Here is a 20,163-nt window from a genome sequence, read left to right on the forward strand (position 1 = left end):
TTAAGCTTTCCGTAGTGCGGAGTATTTTACCATATATCAGTCATTAGTTGTACGGCTACTGTACTAGCTCACATGGTCCAGTGGTTAAGACTCATCGTTGTGGCCGATGCGACCCAGGTTCGATTCCTGGTGTGGGCAGTTTATTTATTTGTTCTTTTTTAAATTATTAATTACTTGTATAAATAGGAAATAATCAGCGAGAGCAAATAGTACAATTCAGTTATGGCAAGTACAAAAACGCAAAGATAAATGCAAACGTAGAAACCGGTAGACATGATGGTAGAAGGAGAATAGAATTATGATAGGATATGATGATAAGTATCGAATAGAAATGTCTTGCAAAGTGTGTTTGGCAGATAAGCCCATTTGAGCGGTCGAATATTTTATGCTTTTTTTCAGGGCCAGCCGGCAAGATCACCTGTCTATTTGTCCGTTGGCAGTAAGCGTTTGCTCAAGATATGGATGCGCTTCAGTACTTGAAGATTTACAGACTGTTCGGGACGGAAAGACTCATGACTGTTCGGGTCGATCATTTTGGCTACTATCCGTCTGTCTATGATAACCAGTGTATGCATGGAAAAAATGTATCGTAAATCGTTTAATGAGAATAGGGCATAAAGCGTTATTCAACGGATGAAGAAGGAAACTTGACAATGGCGATGTTGAAAGACAAGCTATGTGAGATAGCAGATTGGTTCCTTGCAGTACACCAGCCCCTACAAATACTATGATTCTTTTAACTTAAACATCCTGCTCAGTTCCTTCTAATCAATACTTGGTTACACTAGTTTTTTGGCATAATGAGTTCTCAAACATGCTTTACAATCTCTCTTACATTGTACTATGTATGATGAAAATCCAAGTTTTGCATATTTCGCCTAGTGCACACTGCCCACAACCTTTTCTCTTGCACACGTAGGTGGCTATGAAAGAGGATCGTCTGTGCGCCTCATAAATATCGTTATTCAGCATATCAAGTTTTTGCAGCAATGTTTCATACGACGCTCAAACATCCTACCTAGATATTGTTTTTTTGAATTTATAGGCCAAAATAGAATAGAATGACAATTTGCTTTGTACTCACCAAGTCCGCGCTTGTGATTACTTTGTAATCATATATTTATTTATTTATTATTCTTGTTCTATTGTTTATTTACTAGTGACCTCATCTTCCTTTCCTGAACATCGCAATGTTTCCTCATCTCTTCTTCCCTTTCCCATGTCCTCGTTCCTAAAGTTAAAATCTTTGTTTATCGACCTATTATTAATAATCGGTAAACAAGTTTAACGCTTGTTCTTACACCTTTTTATGTGTATTTACAGCCGCCAAACGTGGCTTATTCAAAGCCCCACTTGAGAACCAATGCGAGCGCATCTGGAAAAAGGGCTATCGGTAACAAACAGTCTCATCTTACGTCAGCCTAAATCCGCCGAAGCAGCGATCGGCCTCGTGGTTGTTACCTAGCTGCCATGGCGATATTTGTTTACATTCGTGCTCGCAGTCATATAAATAAAAGATCCTCGCTACACTACTGAACCTCTACACATCTAACATTTTGCATATTTTTCTAATATCCTCCCTTTAGTAGGCTATATCTAAAGGGTTTGATACCCGTTCTTCATAACTTTTCTTTTTCTATCTTTTTTGTTTCGTTTTTTTGGTTTCTTTTGCGTGCCAAATTTTTGGTCTTTTTGATTTTGCATTTCATTTCTATTTTTCTTGGTTTCCCCATTTTTTGGTTTTGTATGAGTGTGCTCAATCAACTTGTCAAATAATTTCCTCATCGCATACCATATTGATTAACTTTTCCTTTTCTTTTTTTAATCGTTTTTTTTTTTGCATTTACATTCCCACTTGCCAAACCGAGAATATATCGCCCGGCGTTTGATTTTGTTTCCCATATTTTCCTCTTCGACACGAGCCTTTCCTTGTTGCCTTCTTTTGTTTTTTGTTTTTTTTGTTTGTTGAGCCGTCATTTCTACAAAACATTCCCTTTTGCATTTTTCATCGCATATATAGCCTAAAAGTTATCTCTCAAAGTGCCATCTATTTTTTGGTTTCTTTTTTTTTTCAGATTATTCTTTTTTAATTTGAATTCTCCCTTTCTCTCTCTCTATTTCAATCACTTCCAGAAAAATTAGCAGAAGTATGGGGTTTTCTAAAATAGCACTTTTTTCTTTATTCGCGCTCTTCGGCCTTCCTACCTCTCTTGCTAAAAGCAGTGAGGAATGGCGCGACCGTATCATTTACCAGGTCATAACTGACAGATTTGCCGTTGACTCTGATAATACACCCGATTGCTCCTTCGATGATAGTTCTTATTGCGGTGGTACATGGAGCGGTATTCGTTCTAAACTCGACTACATCCAAGGAATGGGATTCAACGCCATCTGGATCTCTCCTGTCGAAAAGAATCTTGAGGGTTCTTACGGTAGTGATGGTGAAGCTTACCATGGTTATTGGAATACCGATTTCACTCAATTAAACGAGCATTTTGGTTCGGAGGATGATCTCATCGATTTAATCACTGATATGCACAATCGTGACATGTGGATCATGTTTGACGCGTTGGCCAACTCAATGGCCATTCCAGGACCCACCGATAACATCAGCTACTCGAATCTTGTGCCTTTTAATGACTCATCCTACTTCCATCCTTACTGTTGGATTGACTATGGCAGTAACAATAATACAGATATTGAGGATTGTTGGACTGGTGATGACAATGTCATCCTTGCCGATTTAGACATTGAGTCCACGAATGTTGCTGATTATTTGCATGAACATATTCACGATATGGTCGAGCGTTATCAGATTGATGGAATTCGTATCGATGCAGTTAAACAAATGAATCCCGAATTTTTCCCCAACTACACTTCTGCTGCTGGTGTTTTTGCTATTGGCGAAATGTTTAGTTACGATCCCAATGTCTCTTGTTCAGTGCGTAATTATCTCGACAGCATTACCAGCTATCCCATTCGTCAAGGAATTGAATTTGCATTTAATTATACTGGTGCTGCATTTGAATATCTTCAGGAGATTGATACGCAATTCCAGCAAGCTTGTGAGGGACAAGATATGTCGGTTATCGGAAACTTTTTGGAGAACCATGACCTTCCCCGTTACACCTCTATTACCAATGATACCTCACAAGATATTGGCGCCATTGTTTTCCTCCTTCTGCATACTGGCATTCCCATTATTTATTATGGAGAAGAACAACGCTTGCCTGGTGGCTCTGATACCCCGGAAAACCGTGCCGCCTTGTGGAATTACGGCTATGACACTGATGCAAATTATTACCAAACCATTCGCACTGCTATTGCTCTACGAAAACAAGCTATAAGTGACAGTGATTCTTGGACCACAGATTCTCACTCTTATTTGGACTACGATCTGCGCCATGCTGTGGTAAGAAAAGGTGATGTTTTGGGAGTTTACACAAACTACGAGTCAAGTTCTGACAACGTTACTTATGATGTCTCCTCTAATTTTGATGATGGTACTGTTTTGCGCGAGGTTTTGAGCAATACTACTACGACCGTTGGCTCAAGTGGAGCATTGCACGTTACTGTTGTAAGCGGTCTACCTCAGGTCTATTATCCTGAGGCTAGTTTGACTTCCTTTGGAAACTTCCTAGGAACGGCCACAAGTTATTCTTCTGCCTCGGCGAGCTATCCTTCTACTTCGATGAGTGCTTCGCTTTCATCTGTGCATACATCATCTGCCACATCAAGCTCCAAGTCTAGCTCTAGCTCTAGCTCCAGGTCCGGCTCTAGTTCAAGTTCAAGCTCCAGGTCCGGTTCGACTTCTTCTAGCGGCTCTAGCCATACCATCACTTCTACTTCTCAAAGTGTGCACACGAGTGGATCGTCGACATCTACTAGTAGTGTAGCGGTCACTTCCACGGCATACAGTAGTAGTTCTAGCTCGTCTTCCTCAAGCAGTATTGAAAGTTCTGCTAATGCTGTTCGTGTATCTATCCTTGGCGTTGCAGCATTCATTGCTATCGTTCTATTCATTTAGTTAAAAAAATAATTTTATGGAAATCTATCTTTTGCATCTTTAATAATCTCAACGCATGCTTAAACTTTCGTATTCGCTACAGTGTTACAGTGTCTGTTTAAGCTTGTTGTTTTTGCTAACTATAAATCGTTTCATCACAATAAAACATCATTTTTGCACACATTCAATAAAACTAGTGTGTAGGTGCGTTTACGCGTAATAGTCTGTAACCGAAGGGCATAATGTATCGGGTATGTTAGTTGTAAACATATTTCGCTTTTATGTAAGGATACTGAGATTCTATCATATGCGTTCAAAAAAAATAGTGATATTACGATTGCTTGTTGTAGCTTGCAGCTAACGCAACCTGTGTCAAAAAATTGACTGTACGACAAAAAATATATACCTAGCTTTAGGTGCACAAATCCTCTACTTCATTTCAAATACACATATTGGTAAAGAAAGTGTTAGTATTAGTTGAGTTATCTGTTGGAAATATGACATTTAGAGGGAAACTATCAAAAGACCCAAATGGAGCATTCGTTTATTAAAAGCTTAATTTTAGGCGAAAGAAATTAGCTATAACGTTTGTATAAGGAAAAAAGTATTGTGTATCAAATCGCTAGATCGAACATGCATTGTAATAACAGCATATTTAACAGTGAAATTGACCATAAATCTCAAAAGAAGGATTATATAAATTGATCTTTAGTCTTTAAGAGCAAAAGCAGTTAAACGGTTTTGTAGAACAGGTAGTGAAACGTCAATAAAAGGATCGAATTTTAGATATTCAATAATTAGATATTTAAATTAGGCAATTCTCTGTTTAGTATTTGACGGTTAACTTTACAGTACATTCTAGTGAAAACCTAAAGGCCACCAGATAACCAACTAAGTAAATGTGAATGATACTTATAAATTTTTTTTTATTCGCTTTTAGCACCTTTTGAATTTAAAACGATCCACGTATCTCGATAGCTGTGTACTAAAATATCAAAGCAAAAGTAAACATCTTTCAGTATGATCACTCTCAAATAATTACAGATTATTCGGTAAAAAAAAAAATTAAAAAAATAATAATATATATATATTTAAAAAAATTCAATTTGTTTTCAAGCTTGTACTTTACATAGCAAATACTAAAATTTCCTACAAGTGCCGATATCACATCTTAAATTTGTTGAATGCTATATTTATGTAGTACACTCTTCAAATTTGTAAAAAATAAATTATAACAATAGCATCGATATCAATAATAAATCGAAAATAATAGTAATTAGTTGAAACCTCGATTAAAAATACGATATAGTTTGTACACTTGTAAAGTACATTAAAAATTTTTGAATTAAAAACATTCACCTGTTTTTCAAAAATAAAGTCTCTTGAAGGAATTTATAAACGGACTCACAAACACAGAATCAACTACTGTAAAGTTAATTTGTAGATGAATAAATAAATGAAAACTGCGTATCTCAAATTTCAATTTTCGCCAAAAATCGCATGTAATCATGCAAAACAAACGAATTTTTTAAGCGGGACGAAACGATTAAGCTATAAAAAAAGTGGCATCTTTTGTAATAACGTGGACTATGCATAGGGTCAATTTATCAACAAGAAAAAAATTTTTTTTCTGTCAAACTCAAACCCAAACAGGGTAAATAACCAAGTTTTCTTAAAAATCCTTAACTCCATAATCTCTATCGTAGCCCTCAGAAACCAGTATTTACACACCCTCCTGCACAATAGCGTAAGATAGTAATAAGAAAGTATGGCAAGTCATCTTAACGAGATGCGATATTATTAGATAAAACACTCAATCTAGCAAGCGAAATATCGGATCTCAACTGGTATGGTAATTTATCAAGGAATTTGGGCATATTGCTTAAGTAAATTTAGACGACTGTACGTAACAAACCGGGGAATGTACGCGAAGTAGAAAAGATACGAAAAATGTCTGATCACAAGATTTTTTTGTTCATCAGTAGTCCGGACATTTCGATTTGCAATGTTAAGCGATATCCGTTTGTGAAACCATGCGAAAATCCATTCCAAAAATCTATGCGACGAACACTTTGTGAGTCATATTGACTGTTGAAAGTAGTGTACTGCTGCACACAATGTTCGTTGTCATTCTATGCTAGTTATTGAGATATGTTGGTCAACTTTGGCATAAAAAAATTTTCAGTTCAGACTAAAGGAGATATCTTAACTCCCTATTATAGGCCATAGCACTCAGGACAAGCGATTATATTTTTTTATCAGTTATAAGTTAAGCGACATTGATAAGTATCTAACAGTAAGGTTAGTAGAGTAAGGGAATTTTATGTCAGAAAAAAAGCACTTGATTGCTCATAGATATCTAAAGAGGCAACAGATATTTAAAAAAGAAAATTTTCGGTCAATTACTTGGTATAAATGAAGCTCAATTCCTTTCATTTTGAAACCAGATTAGGATTTGGTGTTTTCATTGCTAATTTTATTTTATTTTTTTATTTCCTTTTCATTTTACCTCGAAATTAGGAAAATAAGTTGTGCTTTGTGAGCAAAAGCAAGACCAATTAATCAATCGTTTGGAAAGAATCGCTCTATAATAAAGGGATTTGATTATTTATTGTTATCGGTTTCTTAAATACTTCCTCATTTTCATTATCTTTTTCTACCTTGATTCATCGATTCCCTCTCTACTTTATACATTGTTTTAATTATGTCTTCCATCACTTCAAGGGTGTCGTCGCGCTCCTCTCATGAGCTGACGGAAAAGAAGTCTGGTGTTACCAATGATTTCAAAAATTCTTTCGAAGTCGGCGAAGTCAAGCGCTTGCCCGATGCAGAAGGAACCGCAGATGCGGTGGCTCAGGAACTGCTTGCTGATGATGATTTTACTTATACTGCAAAGGAAGCGAGGCGTGTGTTGTGGAAGATCGACTTGGTCATGATGCCGGTTATGTGCATCACATACATGATTCAATATTTGGACAAAACAGCCTTGTCTTATGCCGCTCTTTATGGTATGAAGACGGACACACACATTGACGGTCATACGTACAGTAGTATGACTACTCTCTTTTATGCCGGCTATCTCGTCGCTCAATACCCCGCTGCTATTTTAATGCAAAAATGCCGTCTTTCTTATTTCATCTTCTGTAATGTCTTTCTCTGGAGCGCTATGGTCTGCCTTATGGCGGCTTGTCGAAATGGTCCATCTCTGCTAGGCCTTCGTTTCTTAGCTGGTATCTTTGAGGCTTCTATTACCCCTGCATTCATTAACATCACAGCAATGTGGTATCGTCGTGAAGAACAACCCATGCGTACTCTATGTTGGTATGCGTTTAATGGAATAGCCCAAATCATTGGATCCATTCTTTCTTACGGTCTCGGTCACATTCATGGAAAGGTTGCTTCATGGAGATACGTTTTCATCGTTATTGGTTTAATGTCCTTAGGATGGGGTGTTGTTTTTGTTTTTATTCCTAGTAATCCCAGTAAAGCCCGTTTTCTGTCTTCTCGTGAGAAGCGTATTGCACTTGAGCGCGTCCGTGACAACCGTACCGGTTTGGAAAACAAGCAGTTCAAGTGGAAGCATGCTTATGAGGCATTTTTGGATCCCCAAGTCATCATGATCACCTTGTTTACTGGTGTTTGTATGATCACCAATGGTATCGGTGTATTCAGCACTTTGATTATTAAAGGTTTGGGATATAATGAGCTTCATTCGGCAGTTTTGAATATGCCACTTGGTGCTATTGAAGTGGCTGCTATGTTCATTTCTGGTGTCTTGTGCAAGGTCTTTAAAAATGGTCGTCTTTTAATCGGTGTTTTTATGAATTGTCTCACCCTAGCTGGTTGCCTAATGATATGGAAGATTCCCGATTCCAATCCTTATGGTCGTCTGGTAGGTGTTTGGTTTACCATGTGGGTGCCTGCATCTAGTGCTCTGCTTTTGTCATTGATTTCTTCCAACGTCGCTGGTTACACAAAAAAAACTGTTACAAGTGCAACTGTTTTCGTTTTTTATTCAGTTGGTAACATTGTGTCGCCTCAGTTATTTAAATCGGGTCAAACTCCTGAGTATATCGAAGGTATTCAAGCAATGATTGTTTCCTTGTGCATAATTATTGCTATTGCTTTTGTTCTGACTGGTTACTATATTTACGAAAATAAACGCCGTGACAGACTTTTAGCTGAGGATCCTTCTTTGGGAGAGTCAATTAAGAATGAAGAGTTTATGGATCTCACAGATCGTCAACAACCCAAATTTCGTTATAGATGGTAATACAGTTTCTCTCGCAACAAAGAGGAAGTATTGTTGTCATTTTAATATCTCGTTAATGAATGATCCTTACTCTGCCTATTGCGGTCACACGTTCCCCTTCTCATGTCATGTTTGATTATCTCTTATATTTCTTTATTGTTTCAACGTTTGTTCTTAATTTAAGATGTGTATATTATAAGTTAAATAAAGTGAAAATGATATTTTTAATACTATTCAATTTAGTATAAATACATTTTGGTGTTGTAAACAAATTACAGTCTATGTCTATGTACTATTTTCATTATTGCTTCGTCTGGTACAGTACTTAACGTCTTATTTGATGAAACAAGGGGTTGAATGCAAGTGGTACATCTGTTCACTACTCTTTCTAATAATGTATCAGGTGATATAGTCGTAAAATGAATCTAATCCCAAACTTCATTCAAGGGCCTAAATCCATATACAACGGCTGAAGCCATCCAGAACGCTTTTTGCAAATACATCTATTGAAGTCCTAGTTGAGACGGATTTTGGAACGCAGACTAAGTAAACTCAACATTATGTCGAACGACAAAGATGATCCTATCCGTTGTATACTTTTTAGTTCCTTAGCACCATATTCTCAATTAAAAATCCCTACAAAACCTGTGATCTAAATACAACAGCTATTATTAATTAAATCGTGCTGTATATAGCAACAAACATCTTGAAGCAAGATATTTTTTTTTCCCCAAACGTTGAGTGACCACGATGATGATATCTATTAAATCTAAAAAATTTTCTGTCACCGTATAATACGGAGAAAAACTTTATAAATGTAAATTTATTACAAAATTTTACAAAAAGAGAAAATTGAATATTCTAAAAAAGATAGGATTACTGGCGAAATTTAGTAACATCAAGAGCATTGAAGTTGAATCGAGTATTTCGAGGAAAAGCAAAAATATCTGTAAAAATGAGCACTACGACCGAAACAGTGACATGGAGTCAGTATAAACCTCAGGAAACTCAAAGACGACTTTCACGTTCAAGCACTATCACTCCTAGTGTATCAGAATATCGATCTGGTTTCTCAAAAACTGCTTTTGGAAATATTGAACTGGAGGAAATTCCTGATAAACAAGGCAACATTACACGTGCTACAAGCAATCTCGAAAGCAATTCATATCCGAAAGCATTAGATCCTGATGCTTGTCCTCCTAAACGATCAATTGCACTTGTATTACTCAACAATCTCATGTCTGAAATGTCTTTGACTATTGCGTTGCCAATTTCGGCTGCATACACTGAAATTTTGGGAGGTACTGATGCTTTCTCAGGTCTTGTTATTGGTATTCCTACTATGATTTCACTAGTTTGCTTATATCCAATGCTTCGGTTTGCGAATCCAAAGTCTGCCAATGGATATACGCTCTACTTTCGACCACTGATTGTTTCCTGCATTTCTCAAATAATAGGCCATTTACTGTATTCACTAGCGTACCGTGCACAATGGCTGTATTTAATTCTTATCGGTCGTATGTGCAGTGGTGTTGGTTTTACCATGTTTCTGTATCATAAAACTTACTTGACAGATAAAAACTTTGTTGGACAAAATCGATCCACATTTTTGGCTACTCTAAACATTTTGGCCCAGATTTTAGGGTCCATGGCAGGTGCCTTTCTGGGTGGTATATTAGCGAAGGCTTCTATGCACTTGACAGACCCAATTTGGAATCAATATACTGCAGGATCTTGGTTTATGCTATTTATCTGGATCGTATATTCAATCTTTTTGTCTATCTTTTTTAAAGAAGTTCGGGTTGGCAACACTGCAACCAATGTTCGAAAACCCGAATCCTTCACCGGAAAAACGGCTCCACTGTCCTTCAAGCAAAAGTTTATGTTGTGTTTTCTGTCTATGGCTGCTTTCATTTCTATCTTTAATGTTGCCGGTTATCAAACCAGTGTACCTATTTACGCTAAAGCACTATATCATTACAATCCTTTTCAATCTGGTAACTTCCTTTCTCTTTCATCTTTGGTTATTGCTCCTTTTGTATTTTTTAGCACATTTCTATCCAAGTGGTTAGAAGATAGGCAGATCATGCTCTACGGATTCATGATGGGTATAGTGGCCTTAATAGTTCATTTAGTATTGGATGCTGTTCACAAAATCCCCGTACAGCCCTATTTTGTTTTATATTCCATAATGCAATTTGGATTTAGCGTTGGTTCGGCTCCGTTGGTGTCTCTTGCTACCAAGCAGTTGCATCCAAAATACCATATGATTACTGGTGTCGTAGTACAAGTTGGTATTTCGATTGGAGAAACAGTTGGCTCTATTTGTGGAGGTGCCATTTTTGATATAACTACTGTTGGCTTTATTGCTATGAATTTGGGTATTGCCTTACTGGTTTTTATTCAGCTCCTCTACTTATGGACCTTTATTAAAACCAAGACTGGTTAAAAGAGTTTTAACGAAAATTTGGGAAATAAAAAAATTCTTAATTTTCATCCGTTCTTTTGTGGATCGTATTATGTATGAAAGAATCTTTATTATAGTTATGCAAACCCCTTATGAAAGGTTTGAAAATTAGAAATTACCATAACTCTTTAATGTATTGTCGTTACGATTTTTAAAATCACCAAAATTTTACTAATTTATTCGCTCTCATGTCGTATTAACGAGAGTGAAAGCCCAACGAACAATGAGGATATATGTATACATATATAATTTCTGTATTTCAGCTTGGTATTACCATCTAAAACAAAACTTGCCGCTAGCTAGTTTAATATATTGAAACGGTACATTAGAATACTGGGTAAATTTAGATTGTAAACCATTGCTCTAAAACAAAATATAAAGAATGTTTTTTTGCAGTAGAAAAGTTAATGTTAAGTGATATTTAAATCGTATGACTCTAACCCTTGTTTCTTAAAGTCGTTATTACTTGAATAAAAGTGGTCTGCGAAATTGGAGAATTACCACAAATCAATTTGTAAAGGCTTTTATTTTAATAGAGAAATAGAATCCATTTGACATAGTGAAACGGTAATTTTTTGCTTGTTAACTTTCTTGCATTTACCGAGTCTTTAATATGTGTATGTTCTATACTTCAACTTCATGGCCTATGTTTGCTGAAGGAACCAATACATGGCATATAGGAAATAAAAGTATCTGAGGTGAAGCACTAAAAATATTTGGTTGTATTTACTGTAATCAGGTCGCAAATTTTGCTTTAATCAAGCAATCGTTTCGTTGGAAGAGGAAATTTTTTGGACAAAAATGAGCATCAGTATTGAAACAATTACGAAACGAAATCAATATAGAGTTGATCAGCCTCAAAGGCAGCCTTCTCGCTTGAGTACTGTAGCTAGTATTTCAGAATACCAATCCGATTACTCAAAGACTGTCTTTGAAGAAATTGAACTAGAGGTGATACCTAACAAACAGAATATCTCTACACGGAGTTTTAGAAATGATGGAAATGACTCAGATCCGCAAACATTGGACCCCGACGCGTACCCACCCAAGAGATCTATTGCATTTGTCCTGCTTAACAGTATTCTCTCAGATATGTCCATGTCAACTGCGTTACCAATTTCGGCTGCATACACTGAAATTTTGGGAGGTACTGATGCTTTTTCAGGTCTTGTTATTGGTATTCCTACTATGATTTCACTAGTTTGCTTATATCCAATGCTTCGGTTTGCGAATCCAAAGTCTGCCAATGGATATACGCTCTACTTTCGACCACTGATTGTTTCCTGCATTTCTCAAATAATAGGCCATTTACTGTATTCACTAGCGTACCGTGCACAATGGCTGTATTTAATTCTTATCGGTCGTATGTGTAATGGTGTTGGTTTTACCATGTTTCTGTACCATAAAAAGTATTTGACAGATAAGCACTTCGTGGGGCAAAATCGTTCTACTTTCCTTGCGACGCTTAATATTCTCGCGCAAACAGTAGGTTTCATGGCCGGTTCATTTTTAGGTGGTTTGCTGGCCAAGGCATGCATGCACTTGACAAACCCAATTTGGAACCAGTATACTGTTGGGTCTTGGTTTATGCTTTTCGCTTGGTGCATATACGGTATCCTATTGTCTATCTTTTTTAAAGAAATTCGAGCCGATGGCAATGACTCGTCAGCTCGAAAGCCCGAAAACTTCAATGGACAAGCGGTTAAGCTTAGCTATACGCATAAATTTATGCTAGTCTTCCTTAGTATGGTTGCATTTATCTCATACTTCAACATAGCAGGGTATCAAGCTAGCGTTCCCATTTATGCTAAAGAGCTTTATCATTACAATGCCTTTCAATCTGGTAACTTTCTTTCACTTTCTGCTCTTGTAATAGCTCCACTTGTGTTTTTGAGCACGTTTTTGTCTAAATGGGCAGAAGATAGAGATATGATGCTTTATGGCTTTATATTGGGAATACTGGCTCTTGTTGTACATCTTGTTTTAGACGTTCTTCACAAGGTTCGCGTGCAGCCATACTTTGTTTTGTACTCTGCCATGCAGTTTGGGTTTAGTATCGGTTCCGCACCATTAATTTCACTTGCTACTAAACAATTGCATCCGAAATATCATATCCTTGTCGGCATTATTGTTCAAATTGGTATATCTGCTGCAGATACAGTTGGTGCTATCTGTGGAGGCGCTATATTTGATATAACCACAGTTGGATTTATCGCATTAAATTTGGGTATTGCTGTACTGGTGTTTATTCAATTGTTGTTCTTGTGGAATAGCATCAAGACTAAGACTGGCTAAGTACTTTTGGCTGAAATGTTGAGAATAAAAAATTTCACAAACATTTGTTTGTGAACAAACCTTAGTTGAAGCAAGGAACATACCTCGCTCAAAGCTGGGAAACTGAGATGATAAAGGAAAATATTGTTATGAGGCTTGTAAAGTTCATTATCTTAGATGACTCTATGATTTTGTATCTCAATTAAGAAAACTTGTTAAAAATCATTTAGATTTGTGAGACCTTAAATCAGATATATTTGTTCTACGAGGATTTGGAATGAAATTTCCGGCTTTGATATACAAGACTATAGAAAATCGTTCATTCTATATTTTAAATATTTAGTTTTTTTGGGTTATCTGGAATTAGTTATTTGAAAGAACCGAATTGATGAGATTAATTAAGTTCCTATCATTTTTCAAAAGCTGCTTATGTGAATGAACTTTAAAAAACGAGAAATTGAAGTTTTACTAAATCGGTTAATTCCACAATTACAAACAGATAAAAAAGTTCAATTATACAGTTAGAAACTTTAGCTTCTTAATAGAAATCTAAGAAATGTATACCTTTCATGAGTAAAAATTGGTTGAAGAAGTAGCTCCATTTGTAAAAGCGTAAAATTAGTAGGACTTTTGTTTAAAAAATTTAATACAATGTAAACTTATTGATAGATAATCAGCAATTAGATTATTTTGGTTTCCTTAGCCTTCGCTTTATGATTAATATTTGCCTACAACAACTTGATTAATTAGAAATTACTGATATTTCCAATTCTTTATCACTCTCGCTAATGATAGCTTGTGACGATTTAGTTTTTCTAAAACGGTAATGAAGTTAAAGCATAAAAAAAGTAACAACAATATTCACAGCCTTCACATTTGCTTTAGAAGGTAATTAATAAAGTTAAAATTTAATTTTTCCTACAAAGAGCTGGACTACTTCTTGAACGCAACATTATGGCTGGGCTGTCTATTTCGGCTCGAAGAACTTGACCGCAGCGCACATCAACTACACCTTGAGGCAATTCAAAATATGAAGTTTTCTACCGTAGGGTTTTTGTTTTCAACAATTTTATTCAAAAGTGCGTTTGCAGGATGGATGGATACACACATGAAAGATGAACATCACATTGATAAGTACACAGATGAATCTTTTTTTCGTCTTCACGATTTAGGAAAAAAGGGATACTGGTCAGATCAAGATATACTTAGTTTATATGGATTATTTGAAAATGATGAGGTCCCATTCGTCAAAAAGAATGAGGTTTTGGTTGATGTTCTAAAAAAATGCGATCCATCGGGCAATCGCCGGATAACACTTGATGAATTTCTTGCATTTCGTAAAAATGGAGGAGAGTTAACGGATTTTGGATTTCCAGGGCACCATGGTGATGAGGAAGAGGAATTTGAAATGCATCATGTGGAAAAATATCACCCAGCTGGCCTCGATGAACCAGATGAAAACTGGAATCATCCTGAAGATATCGAACATTTTCAAAAACACGATGAGATATTTCATGGTGATAAGAAACCTGAGGAACGACGCAAACATTTTGTAAAATACAATAATATCCCTGACAAGTATCGTCGTGTGAGCATTTAAATTTTCCCATTGATAGATTTACTTGCTTCTCCTTGGGACGTTTTATTTTTATTTTTATTTTTCCGTTTATTTTTGGATTGTCGTGTTCCGATATATATCCGTGTTTACAAACAATAGCTTCAACATTTTTGAACGGGTCCTTCCAATACTAATGCCATATCTTATTTCTTTGTCAATACAAAATCACTTTTGTTCGTTAAACTCATTTTGGTTTGCAGATATTATCATATTCTTACCAATTATACATACACTCACAATTTGTTTTACATTTCCGCTCCCTTCTTCAATAAGCTGATTGCTTATAAAAAATCAAACATTCATATGATTCAAGTTCAAATATTATCATCTGAAAACTGACAAGTTCCATTCATTACTATATTAATATCATTTATTCGTTAAACCGATATCATTAAAAATGGAAAATTAAAGAAATCAATTCATTTGCTTCCTTGAAGTCTAGAGTCGATCATAACGAGAGCTTCATGTTGAAGCTCTTTAAGTGCAGCTTGCTTAGTAATATAAGTGCGTAATGTTTCAACAGCCTTTGGTGTTTTTATGAACTTGTTAAATATTTCTTGATCTTTGGAATATACGATATTGCATATGCAAACTAATCCACGATGTTGAATTCCTTCATCTTGGTCGGTTAACATTCTGACTATGTAGTTAAAATCGTTCTGGAGACTTAAAATTTTCTTGCACCCTTCATCAACACTAGTAATTTGAACAAGAATTCCGCATGCTGCTAATCTCGTGGGAGTGTCTTCGGTATCTGAGAGTGCTAGTACAATGTGTAAACGAGTATTTTCAAAATCCGAGTCCTTGTCTCCTATAAACTTAATTAAGCAATAAGGTGATAAAGAAAGGTTGTTAATAAGTTCCGTGGTTGCCCTCTGAATTAAAGGATTTGTTTCTATAATTAGTTCATCCAATTCTCTCCAACATTCTTGAACTATGGCTTGCCGACTTTCTTCATCATGTGAAGCAAGATTTGTTAGCGCAAGTAACACTTCAAATTTCCCCAAGAGAATTGGATACTCAGTATCAGCAGAATTAGTACTTAGTAACTTTGACATAGGATGAATTGCTCGGTTCGATGGAAACGCCTTAGTAAATATACTATGAGGAGCCACACTGATAAGAATTTTCGCTAATGCAAAAGCCGCATTCGAATCCTGGGTTTGGATAAAACATTGTCTAGTAAGGAATTTCAATGCACCTATTTGTACTAGCTTGCGACGTGCCAGCTTGTAATTAGCCATGTGTACAAGTATCATTGCTAATAACCCGTTTAGGCTATTATAGTGCTTGGCCGCTGAAAAGAGTTTTGACAGAATGTCATATTCTAAAATTTTTTGAATCCTCCGTTCAGTAGGAGCGGTTTCATCTTCTTTGTAATCAATAGTTTTTGAAGCTTCAGCCATGTTACGAAGTTGGTTCAATTCTCTTTCATGCTCCGATTTTGTGATTTTGAACTTGCACATATTGTATATTATTGTAGCAATAGAACTTGCATCCAACGGTGAAATGTTCGTATCTAAAAGCAGTTTTGATAAATTATTTAAAAGACAGGAATCATCGGCAATTAGTTGCTTTACGGGTCCGAGAGTAGAGGATTGTCGTAACGCTTCTAATAAAACTGAATCATATACTTTACTCTGCAATAGAAGCTTTAATGTAGGAATAACTTGAGAAAGCTGGTACTGAAATGCTAACTTCATTGAAATGAGTATAGCAACTCTTGAAGTGTGATTATCTTTGATAAATTCGCTACATTCTTTGTGAATGATAGCACGGCATTCCTTAAAGTTGCAGGCAGTATTTAAGATATTTAGCCATTCCTCTTGAAGTCCATTACGTTCAGCTAATTCGGTCCACTCATGACAGAACTCGGGACTTATAAAATCAGGGTGACTAGGTAAACACATCAATAAAAGAGAGGACATCCTTTCAAAAGAGACTGGAATAGTTTCCGGTTGGCGAGCTAGAAGAACGCAGTCCTTGGCAAGCACGAAGGCAAGGTTGGATGGACCATCTTGGAAGATAATCGCACTAAGAAGCCTGTAATTAGGATTATTTAAAAAGGCGCGTCGAGCATCAGTAGCAGAGGTGAGAGATTGAAGAAGATAATTTCGGTTATTAGCTTCTTGACAAAGACGAGCAATCTCATTTGCCGTTATTGAAGAAGGAGAAGAGAATAGTTCATACAGTAGATATTTTTGAGTTTTCTGGGGTATAATCTTTTCATTGACTATAAGCAGCTCAATGCCAACAGTTGAAAGAAAGAAAAGTTTTAATGGAAAGTCCGTCGGACATATTGAAGGCTGGGATACAAACCGTAAAAACGCGTCTCTTAGCTGCTTACACCAGTCATTCAGAGGTGGAAGTAGTACAAGTGAGAAAATACGCTTTGCAATAGTTTGCAAGTTTGCGGGTAAAATAGTATCTACACACAAAACGCATTCGTGCAAGTCTTGTAAATTACATAAGTAGTTCCATTCTGAAGCAGCAGTGGACTTTGGACTTAAAAGCACAATCGCAGTGCTGATTTTAGATTTAAGAATTAGAGTAACGATTTGCTTCTTTTGGTAATCAGAAAATACGTTTGACTCCACTGAATTTTTCAGAATATCATTTAAAAGGTCAATTTGAGGTGTTGAGGAAAGCTCGTGGGTCATTTCACTTTTGTCTATGCACCAGAATAGAAAAGGTTTATGATAATGGAAGAAACAATTAACGGGGGCATACAAGTAATTGGTAAAATATTAAACGCCGGTACGTCCTTAGAACTAAGATGGTAGGAACAGGATAAATGCAGCAGCTAAGACGTAACCCGACTCTATGTCAAATTTGGGTAGTAACTACTGTTTAACACTTACAATAATACATATTAGCCTAGGACACTACAAATGAGATTTTTAATTAATTAAGCAAGGTAAAAATGGCAAGTTTTATTTAGCTACAAAAACATTTTAGGCCTTAAGAGCATACTTGCGAAGGGGGAAGTAGCGCTCCTTCTTAATTTGCTTAAGAGTCTTGCGGCTTTGCTCATAGGGAGTAAGAGCGCGACGGATAGCACGAGTCTTCTTTTGACGGAGATCAAGAGGAATGTACTTCTTGTTCTTGTAAGCCTCACGAGCGGCAAGACGGTTGGACTCGTTGATAACAGTCAAGATACGAGCAATGTCCTTGCGGGTAGTCTTACTATAAATAAGTTAGCAAACATTGAACAAGGAACATCATAATGTTTAGAAGATCAATAGAAACTAATAAAAACCGATGCAAAGAATTGGTTGGCGACATCTAAAAAGGTGCTACAAGCTGTTTTTGACCTGGAAAAAACTTTTCACTTTTTCCATCGGTCCAGAAAGACGGAAAAAATATGCCAACGCAGGTTATTTCATGTCCACTGTTCTTAGATGCCTTCTAAATACATTTCCAGTACTGCTTCTCACAAAGCAATACCTATTTCCTAAGAATTTACTTACATCTTAGACAATTTAGAACCAGAACCACCGGCAATCTTTTGTACGCGAAGAGAGGCAAGCTCTTGACGGAGCTCTTGTAATTGCTCAGCCAAGTTCTCTTGCGATTGCTTACGAAGTTCAAAGGTCTTTAATGCCATCTCGTCGTCGTCGTTGGTCAAGAGTAAACTCAGCGACACTGTTGCTTCCTACTAAAGTTTCCACCAAAGAAAAGCAGTCACACTAGTGCAAGTCAACACGCTGCGTAAAACGTCTCGTTTCAAGCTCGAAACTTTCGTGACTGTTTTTTATGAATAGACAACTGAAGCCAGACAAACAACCTGCCGAACGCCGTACGTTAGAAAAAATCAAACAACAGCAACATGGGCCGCGATATTTACAAGGACGAGACATTGACGATCCCTGAGGGCGTTTCAGTTGACATCAAGGCTCGTTTGGTGACTGTAAAAGGCCCTCGTGGTGTTTTGAAGCAAAACTTGCGCCGTGTGGATATTGAGTTGAAGAAGCAAGGCAACACTATCAAGTTTATTGTCTGGCATGGCTCTCGTAAGCATAATGCTTGCATTCGTACCGCCTATTCCATCATCAATAACATGATCATTGGCGTTACCCAAGGTTTCCGCTACAAGATGCGTCTTGTCTATGCTCACTTTCCCATCAACATCAATTTGACTGAGAACGGAACCGTTGTTGAGATCCGTAACTTTTTGGGCGAACGTATTACTCGTGTCATCAAGTGTTTGCCTGGCGTTACCGTTTCCATTTCTTCTGCCGTCAAGGATGAGATTATAATTGAAGGTAACTCCTTGGAGAATGTTTCTCAATCCGCTGCCAACATCAAGCAAATTTGCAATGTCCGCAACAAGGATATCCGTAAGTTCTTGGATGGTATCTATGTTTCTGAACGTGGTAACATCGAGGAGTTGGAATAGATGTATCACATGCAAAATGAATGAAAATGGTTTGTTGGCGATTTCAGACAAGCTAAAAGGTCCGAACGCTGTGGTGAATTGTGTAATTATAGAGTAATGCTTGGATGGGTTTAGCACTAGCTTTTTTGCAATGACTTGTAAGTCTCATTGAGAAAGTACGTACTGCTTATAGTAAATACTTATTAAGATTATCCTGTTTCCTCCACTAGATATGTAGTTTAGCAAACACAGGATTGTATCAATGCAATACAAGATACCAACTTCTTTTTTAGTTGCCATACTCTGAATAACAATTACTGCTACTCATGTAGAGCTTGGTTGAGAAGATGTAAACAAATTGCAATATTCAGCCCAACGCTGCTTTGCATCCACTTGAAAACATTTTTCTTAAAATAGTTTTTAATCTGTAGCATCTTTATTTTACTTTTTGTTTTTCTTTGATTAGCCCGGGCGGATGTTAGGAAAGGAATACCAAAAATTACAATAATGTATCGAGGATGTATGAGTCTGCAAGTTAAAGGTGAAACTACTAAGATAAAATTACAAAAAACATTATGTATATAGCAGTTTTCTTTCCACGATTGATACGGTTTGTCTCATAATTAGCCGAATCTCTAAATGTTAGATGCAAATGTTCGTTTCGGATTCTGCAAAGTATTTTGTTGTATTAGGAATACTGGAGTTAAGAATGGAATGTTAATGTTTATCAGATTGTTGGCTTGTGCACGAATATGCATAAATCTGAAGCATAGCCAAAAATTGGAAAGAAAGCACAGAAAGACGTTAAGTTTTAAAACGGAATTCCTGCTTCCTTTTCATAAATGTAGTCTTGATGTTCAAGTTTTCCATCATGTTTTATTGTGCCAACAACTTGAATATAAATTATAGGGTGAATTTGATATAGAACCCGAAAAGGTAAACTTTTTCAGCTACGCACTTTAAGATCTCTGTGAAAATTAGTGTTAAATGCTACGTAGAAGAGCTATTAACATCAACATATAAATGCCGGTAAAATCAATCTCCTTTAAATTATTAAGTAGAATCCTTACGTTTTTTAATTTCAATAACAATCTGAATTTAGAAATTCCCGTTACTGATTTGTTTTCTAGATGCAATTTTCTTCAGCACATGCTTTATAAAAATACAA

General features: G+C 36.4%; 8 protein-coding genes, 10 long non-coding RNA genes and 1 other non-coding gene across 19 annotated transcripts; 10 read left to right on the top strand and 9 right to left on the bottom strand.

The window, feature by feature from the left end:
• Positions 1-66: 66 nt before the first annotated feature.
• On the top strand, positions 67-138 carry SPOM_SPCTRNAHIS.03. The gene has a single exon. It is a non-coding gene; the product is annotated as a tRNA-His (tRNA).
• A 1,404-nt stretch (positions 139-1,542) lies between these two features.
• Positions 1,543-4,189, top strand: aah1 (GPI-anchored glycosyl hydrolase family 13 protein). The gene has a single exon (NM_001022682.3). The coding sequence runs from the start codon at positions 2,150-2,152 to the stop codon at positions 4,025-4,027; it is 1,878 nt and encodes a 625-aa protein (NP_587687.1). The 5' UTR covers positions 1,543-2,149; the 3' UTR covers positions 4,028-4,189.
• SPOM_SPNCRNA.6697 lies at positions 1,875-2,090 on the bottom strand. Its single transcript, NR_196039.1, has one exon. It is a non-coding gene; the product is annotated as a non-coding RNA (long non-coding RNA).
• A 365-nt stretch (positions 4,190-4,554) lies between the features above and the next one.
• On the top strand, positions 4,555-4,801 carry SPOM_SPNCRNA.6698. The gene has a single exon (NR_196040.1). It is a non-coding gene; the product is annotated as a non-coding RNA (long non-coding RNA).
• Positions 4,802-5,179: 378 nt separating this feature from the next.
• SPOM_SPNCRNA.454 lies at positions 5,180-6,657 on the top strand. Its single transcript, NR_150841.1, has one exon. It is a non-coding gene; the product is annotated as a non-coding RNA (long non-coding RNA).
• On the bottom strand, positions 5,216-7,483 carry SPOM_SPNCRNA.1101. The gene has a single exon (NR_149950.1). It is a non-coding gene; the product is annotated as a non-coding RNA (long non-coding RNA).
• Positions 5,842-8,483, top strand: SPOM_SPCC757.13 (dipeptide transmembrane transporter). The gene has a single exon (NM_001022683.3). The coding sequence runs from the start codon at positions 6,711-6,713 to the stop codon at positions 8,277-8,279; it is 1,569 nt and encodes a 522-aa protein (NP_587688.1). The 5' UTR covers positions 5,842-6,710; the 3' UTR covers positions 8,280-8,483.
• Positions 8,484-8,514: 31 nt separating this feature from the next.
• SPOM_SPNCRNA.1102 lies at positions 8,515-9,103 on the bottom strand. The gene has a single exon (NR_149951.1). It is a non-coding gene; the product is annotated as a non-coding RNA (long non-coding RNA).
• On the top strand, positions 9,045-10,887 carry SPOM_SPCC613.01 (transporter). Its single transcript, NM_001022684.3, has one exon. It carries the CDS (start codon positions 9,214-9,216, stop codon positions 10,705-10,707), a length of 1,494 nt encoding a protein of 497 aa, NP_587689.2. The 5' UTR covers positions 9,045-9,213; the 3' UTR covers positions 10,708-10,887.
• Positions 9,189-9,806, bottom strand: SPOM_SPNCRNA.6699. Its single transcript, NR_196041.1, has one exon. It is a non-coding gene; the product is annotated as a non-coding RNA (long non-coding RNA).
• Positions 10,079-10,740, bottom strand: SPOM_SPNCRNA.6700. Its single transcript, NR_196042.1, has one exon. It is a non-coding gene; the product is annotated as a non-coding RNA (long non-coding RNA).
• Positions 10,888-11,380: 493 nt separating the features above from the next.
• SPOM_SPCC613.02 (transporter) lies at positions 11,381-13,574 on the top strand. Its single transcript, NM_001022685.3, has one exon. The coding sequence runs from the start codon at positions 11,527-11,529 to the stop codon at positions 13,018-13,020; it is 1,494 nt and encodes a 497-aa protein (NP_587690.1). The 5' UTR covers positions 11,381-11,526; the 3' UTR covers positions 13,021-13,574.
• prl22 lies at positions 13,350-13,763 on the bottom strand. The gene has a single exon (NR_150639.1). It is a non-coding gene; the product is annotated as a non-coding RNA, poly(A)-bearing (long non-coding RNA).
• A 230-nt stretch (positions 13,764-13,993) lies between these two features.
• Positions 13,994-17,127, top strand: SPOM_SPCC613.03 (calcium ion binding protein). Its single transcript, NM_001022686.3, has one exon. It carries the CDS (start codon positions 14,030-14,032, stop codon positions 14,597-14,599), a length of 570 nt encoding a protein of 189 aa, NP_587691.1. The 5' UTR covers positions 13,994-14,029; the 3' UTR covers positions 14,600-17,127.
• On the bottom strand, positions 14,831-17,355 carry rng3 (UCS-domain protein Rng3). The gene has a single exon (NM_001022687.3). It carries the CDS (start codon positions 17,275-17,277, stop codon positions 15,037-15,039), a length of 2,241 nt encoding a protein of 746 aa, NP_587692.1. The 5' UTR covers positions 17,278-17,355; the 3' UTR covers positions 14,831-15,036.
• A 137-nt stretch (positions 17,356-17,492) lies between these two features.
• On the bottom strand, positions 17,493-18,243 carry rpl35 (60S ribosomal protein L35). The gene is made up of 2 exons (NM_001022688.3): positions 18,088-18,243; positions 17,493-17,803 (listed from the first exon to the last, which is right to left on the bottom strand). The coding sequence occupies exons 1-2, from the start codon at positions 18,222-18,224 to the stop codon at positions 17,572-17,574; spliced, it is 369 nt and encodes a 122-aa protein (NP_587693.1). The 5' UTR covers positions 18,225-18,243; the 3' UTR covers positions 17,493-17,571.
• SPOM_SPNCRNA.6701 lies at positions 18,060-18,311 on the top strand. The gene has a single exon (NR_196043.1). It is a non-coding gene; the product is annotated as a non-coding RNA (long non-coding RNA).
• SPOM_SPNCRNA.1103 lies at positions 18,236-20,080 on the bottom strand. The gene has a single exon (NR_149952.1). It is a non-coding gene; the product is annotated as a non-coding RNA, possible alternative UTR (long non-coding RNA).
• On the top strand, positions 18,447-19,311 carry rpl902 (60S ribosomal protein L9; the record flags this gene model as incomplete). Its single annotated transcript, NM_001022689.3, has 1 exon — positions 18,447-19,311. The coding sequence occupies one exon, from the start codon at positions 18,447-18,449 to the stop codon at positions 19,014-19,016; it is 570 nt and encodes a 189-aa protein (NP_587694.1). The 3' UTR covers positions 19,017-19,311.
• Positions 20,081-20,163: the final 83 nt, after the last annotated feature.

Source organism: Schizosaccharomyces pombe (assembly GCF_000002945.2).
Source record: "Schizosaccharomyces pombe strain 972h- genome assembly, chromosome: III".
NCBI classification, from domain to species: Eukaryota; Fungi; Ascomycota; class Schizosaccharomycetes; order Schizosaccharomycetales; family Schizosaccharomycetaceae; genus Schizosaccharomyces; species Schizosaccharomyces pombe.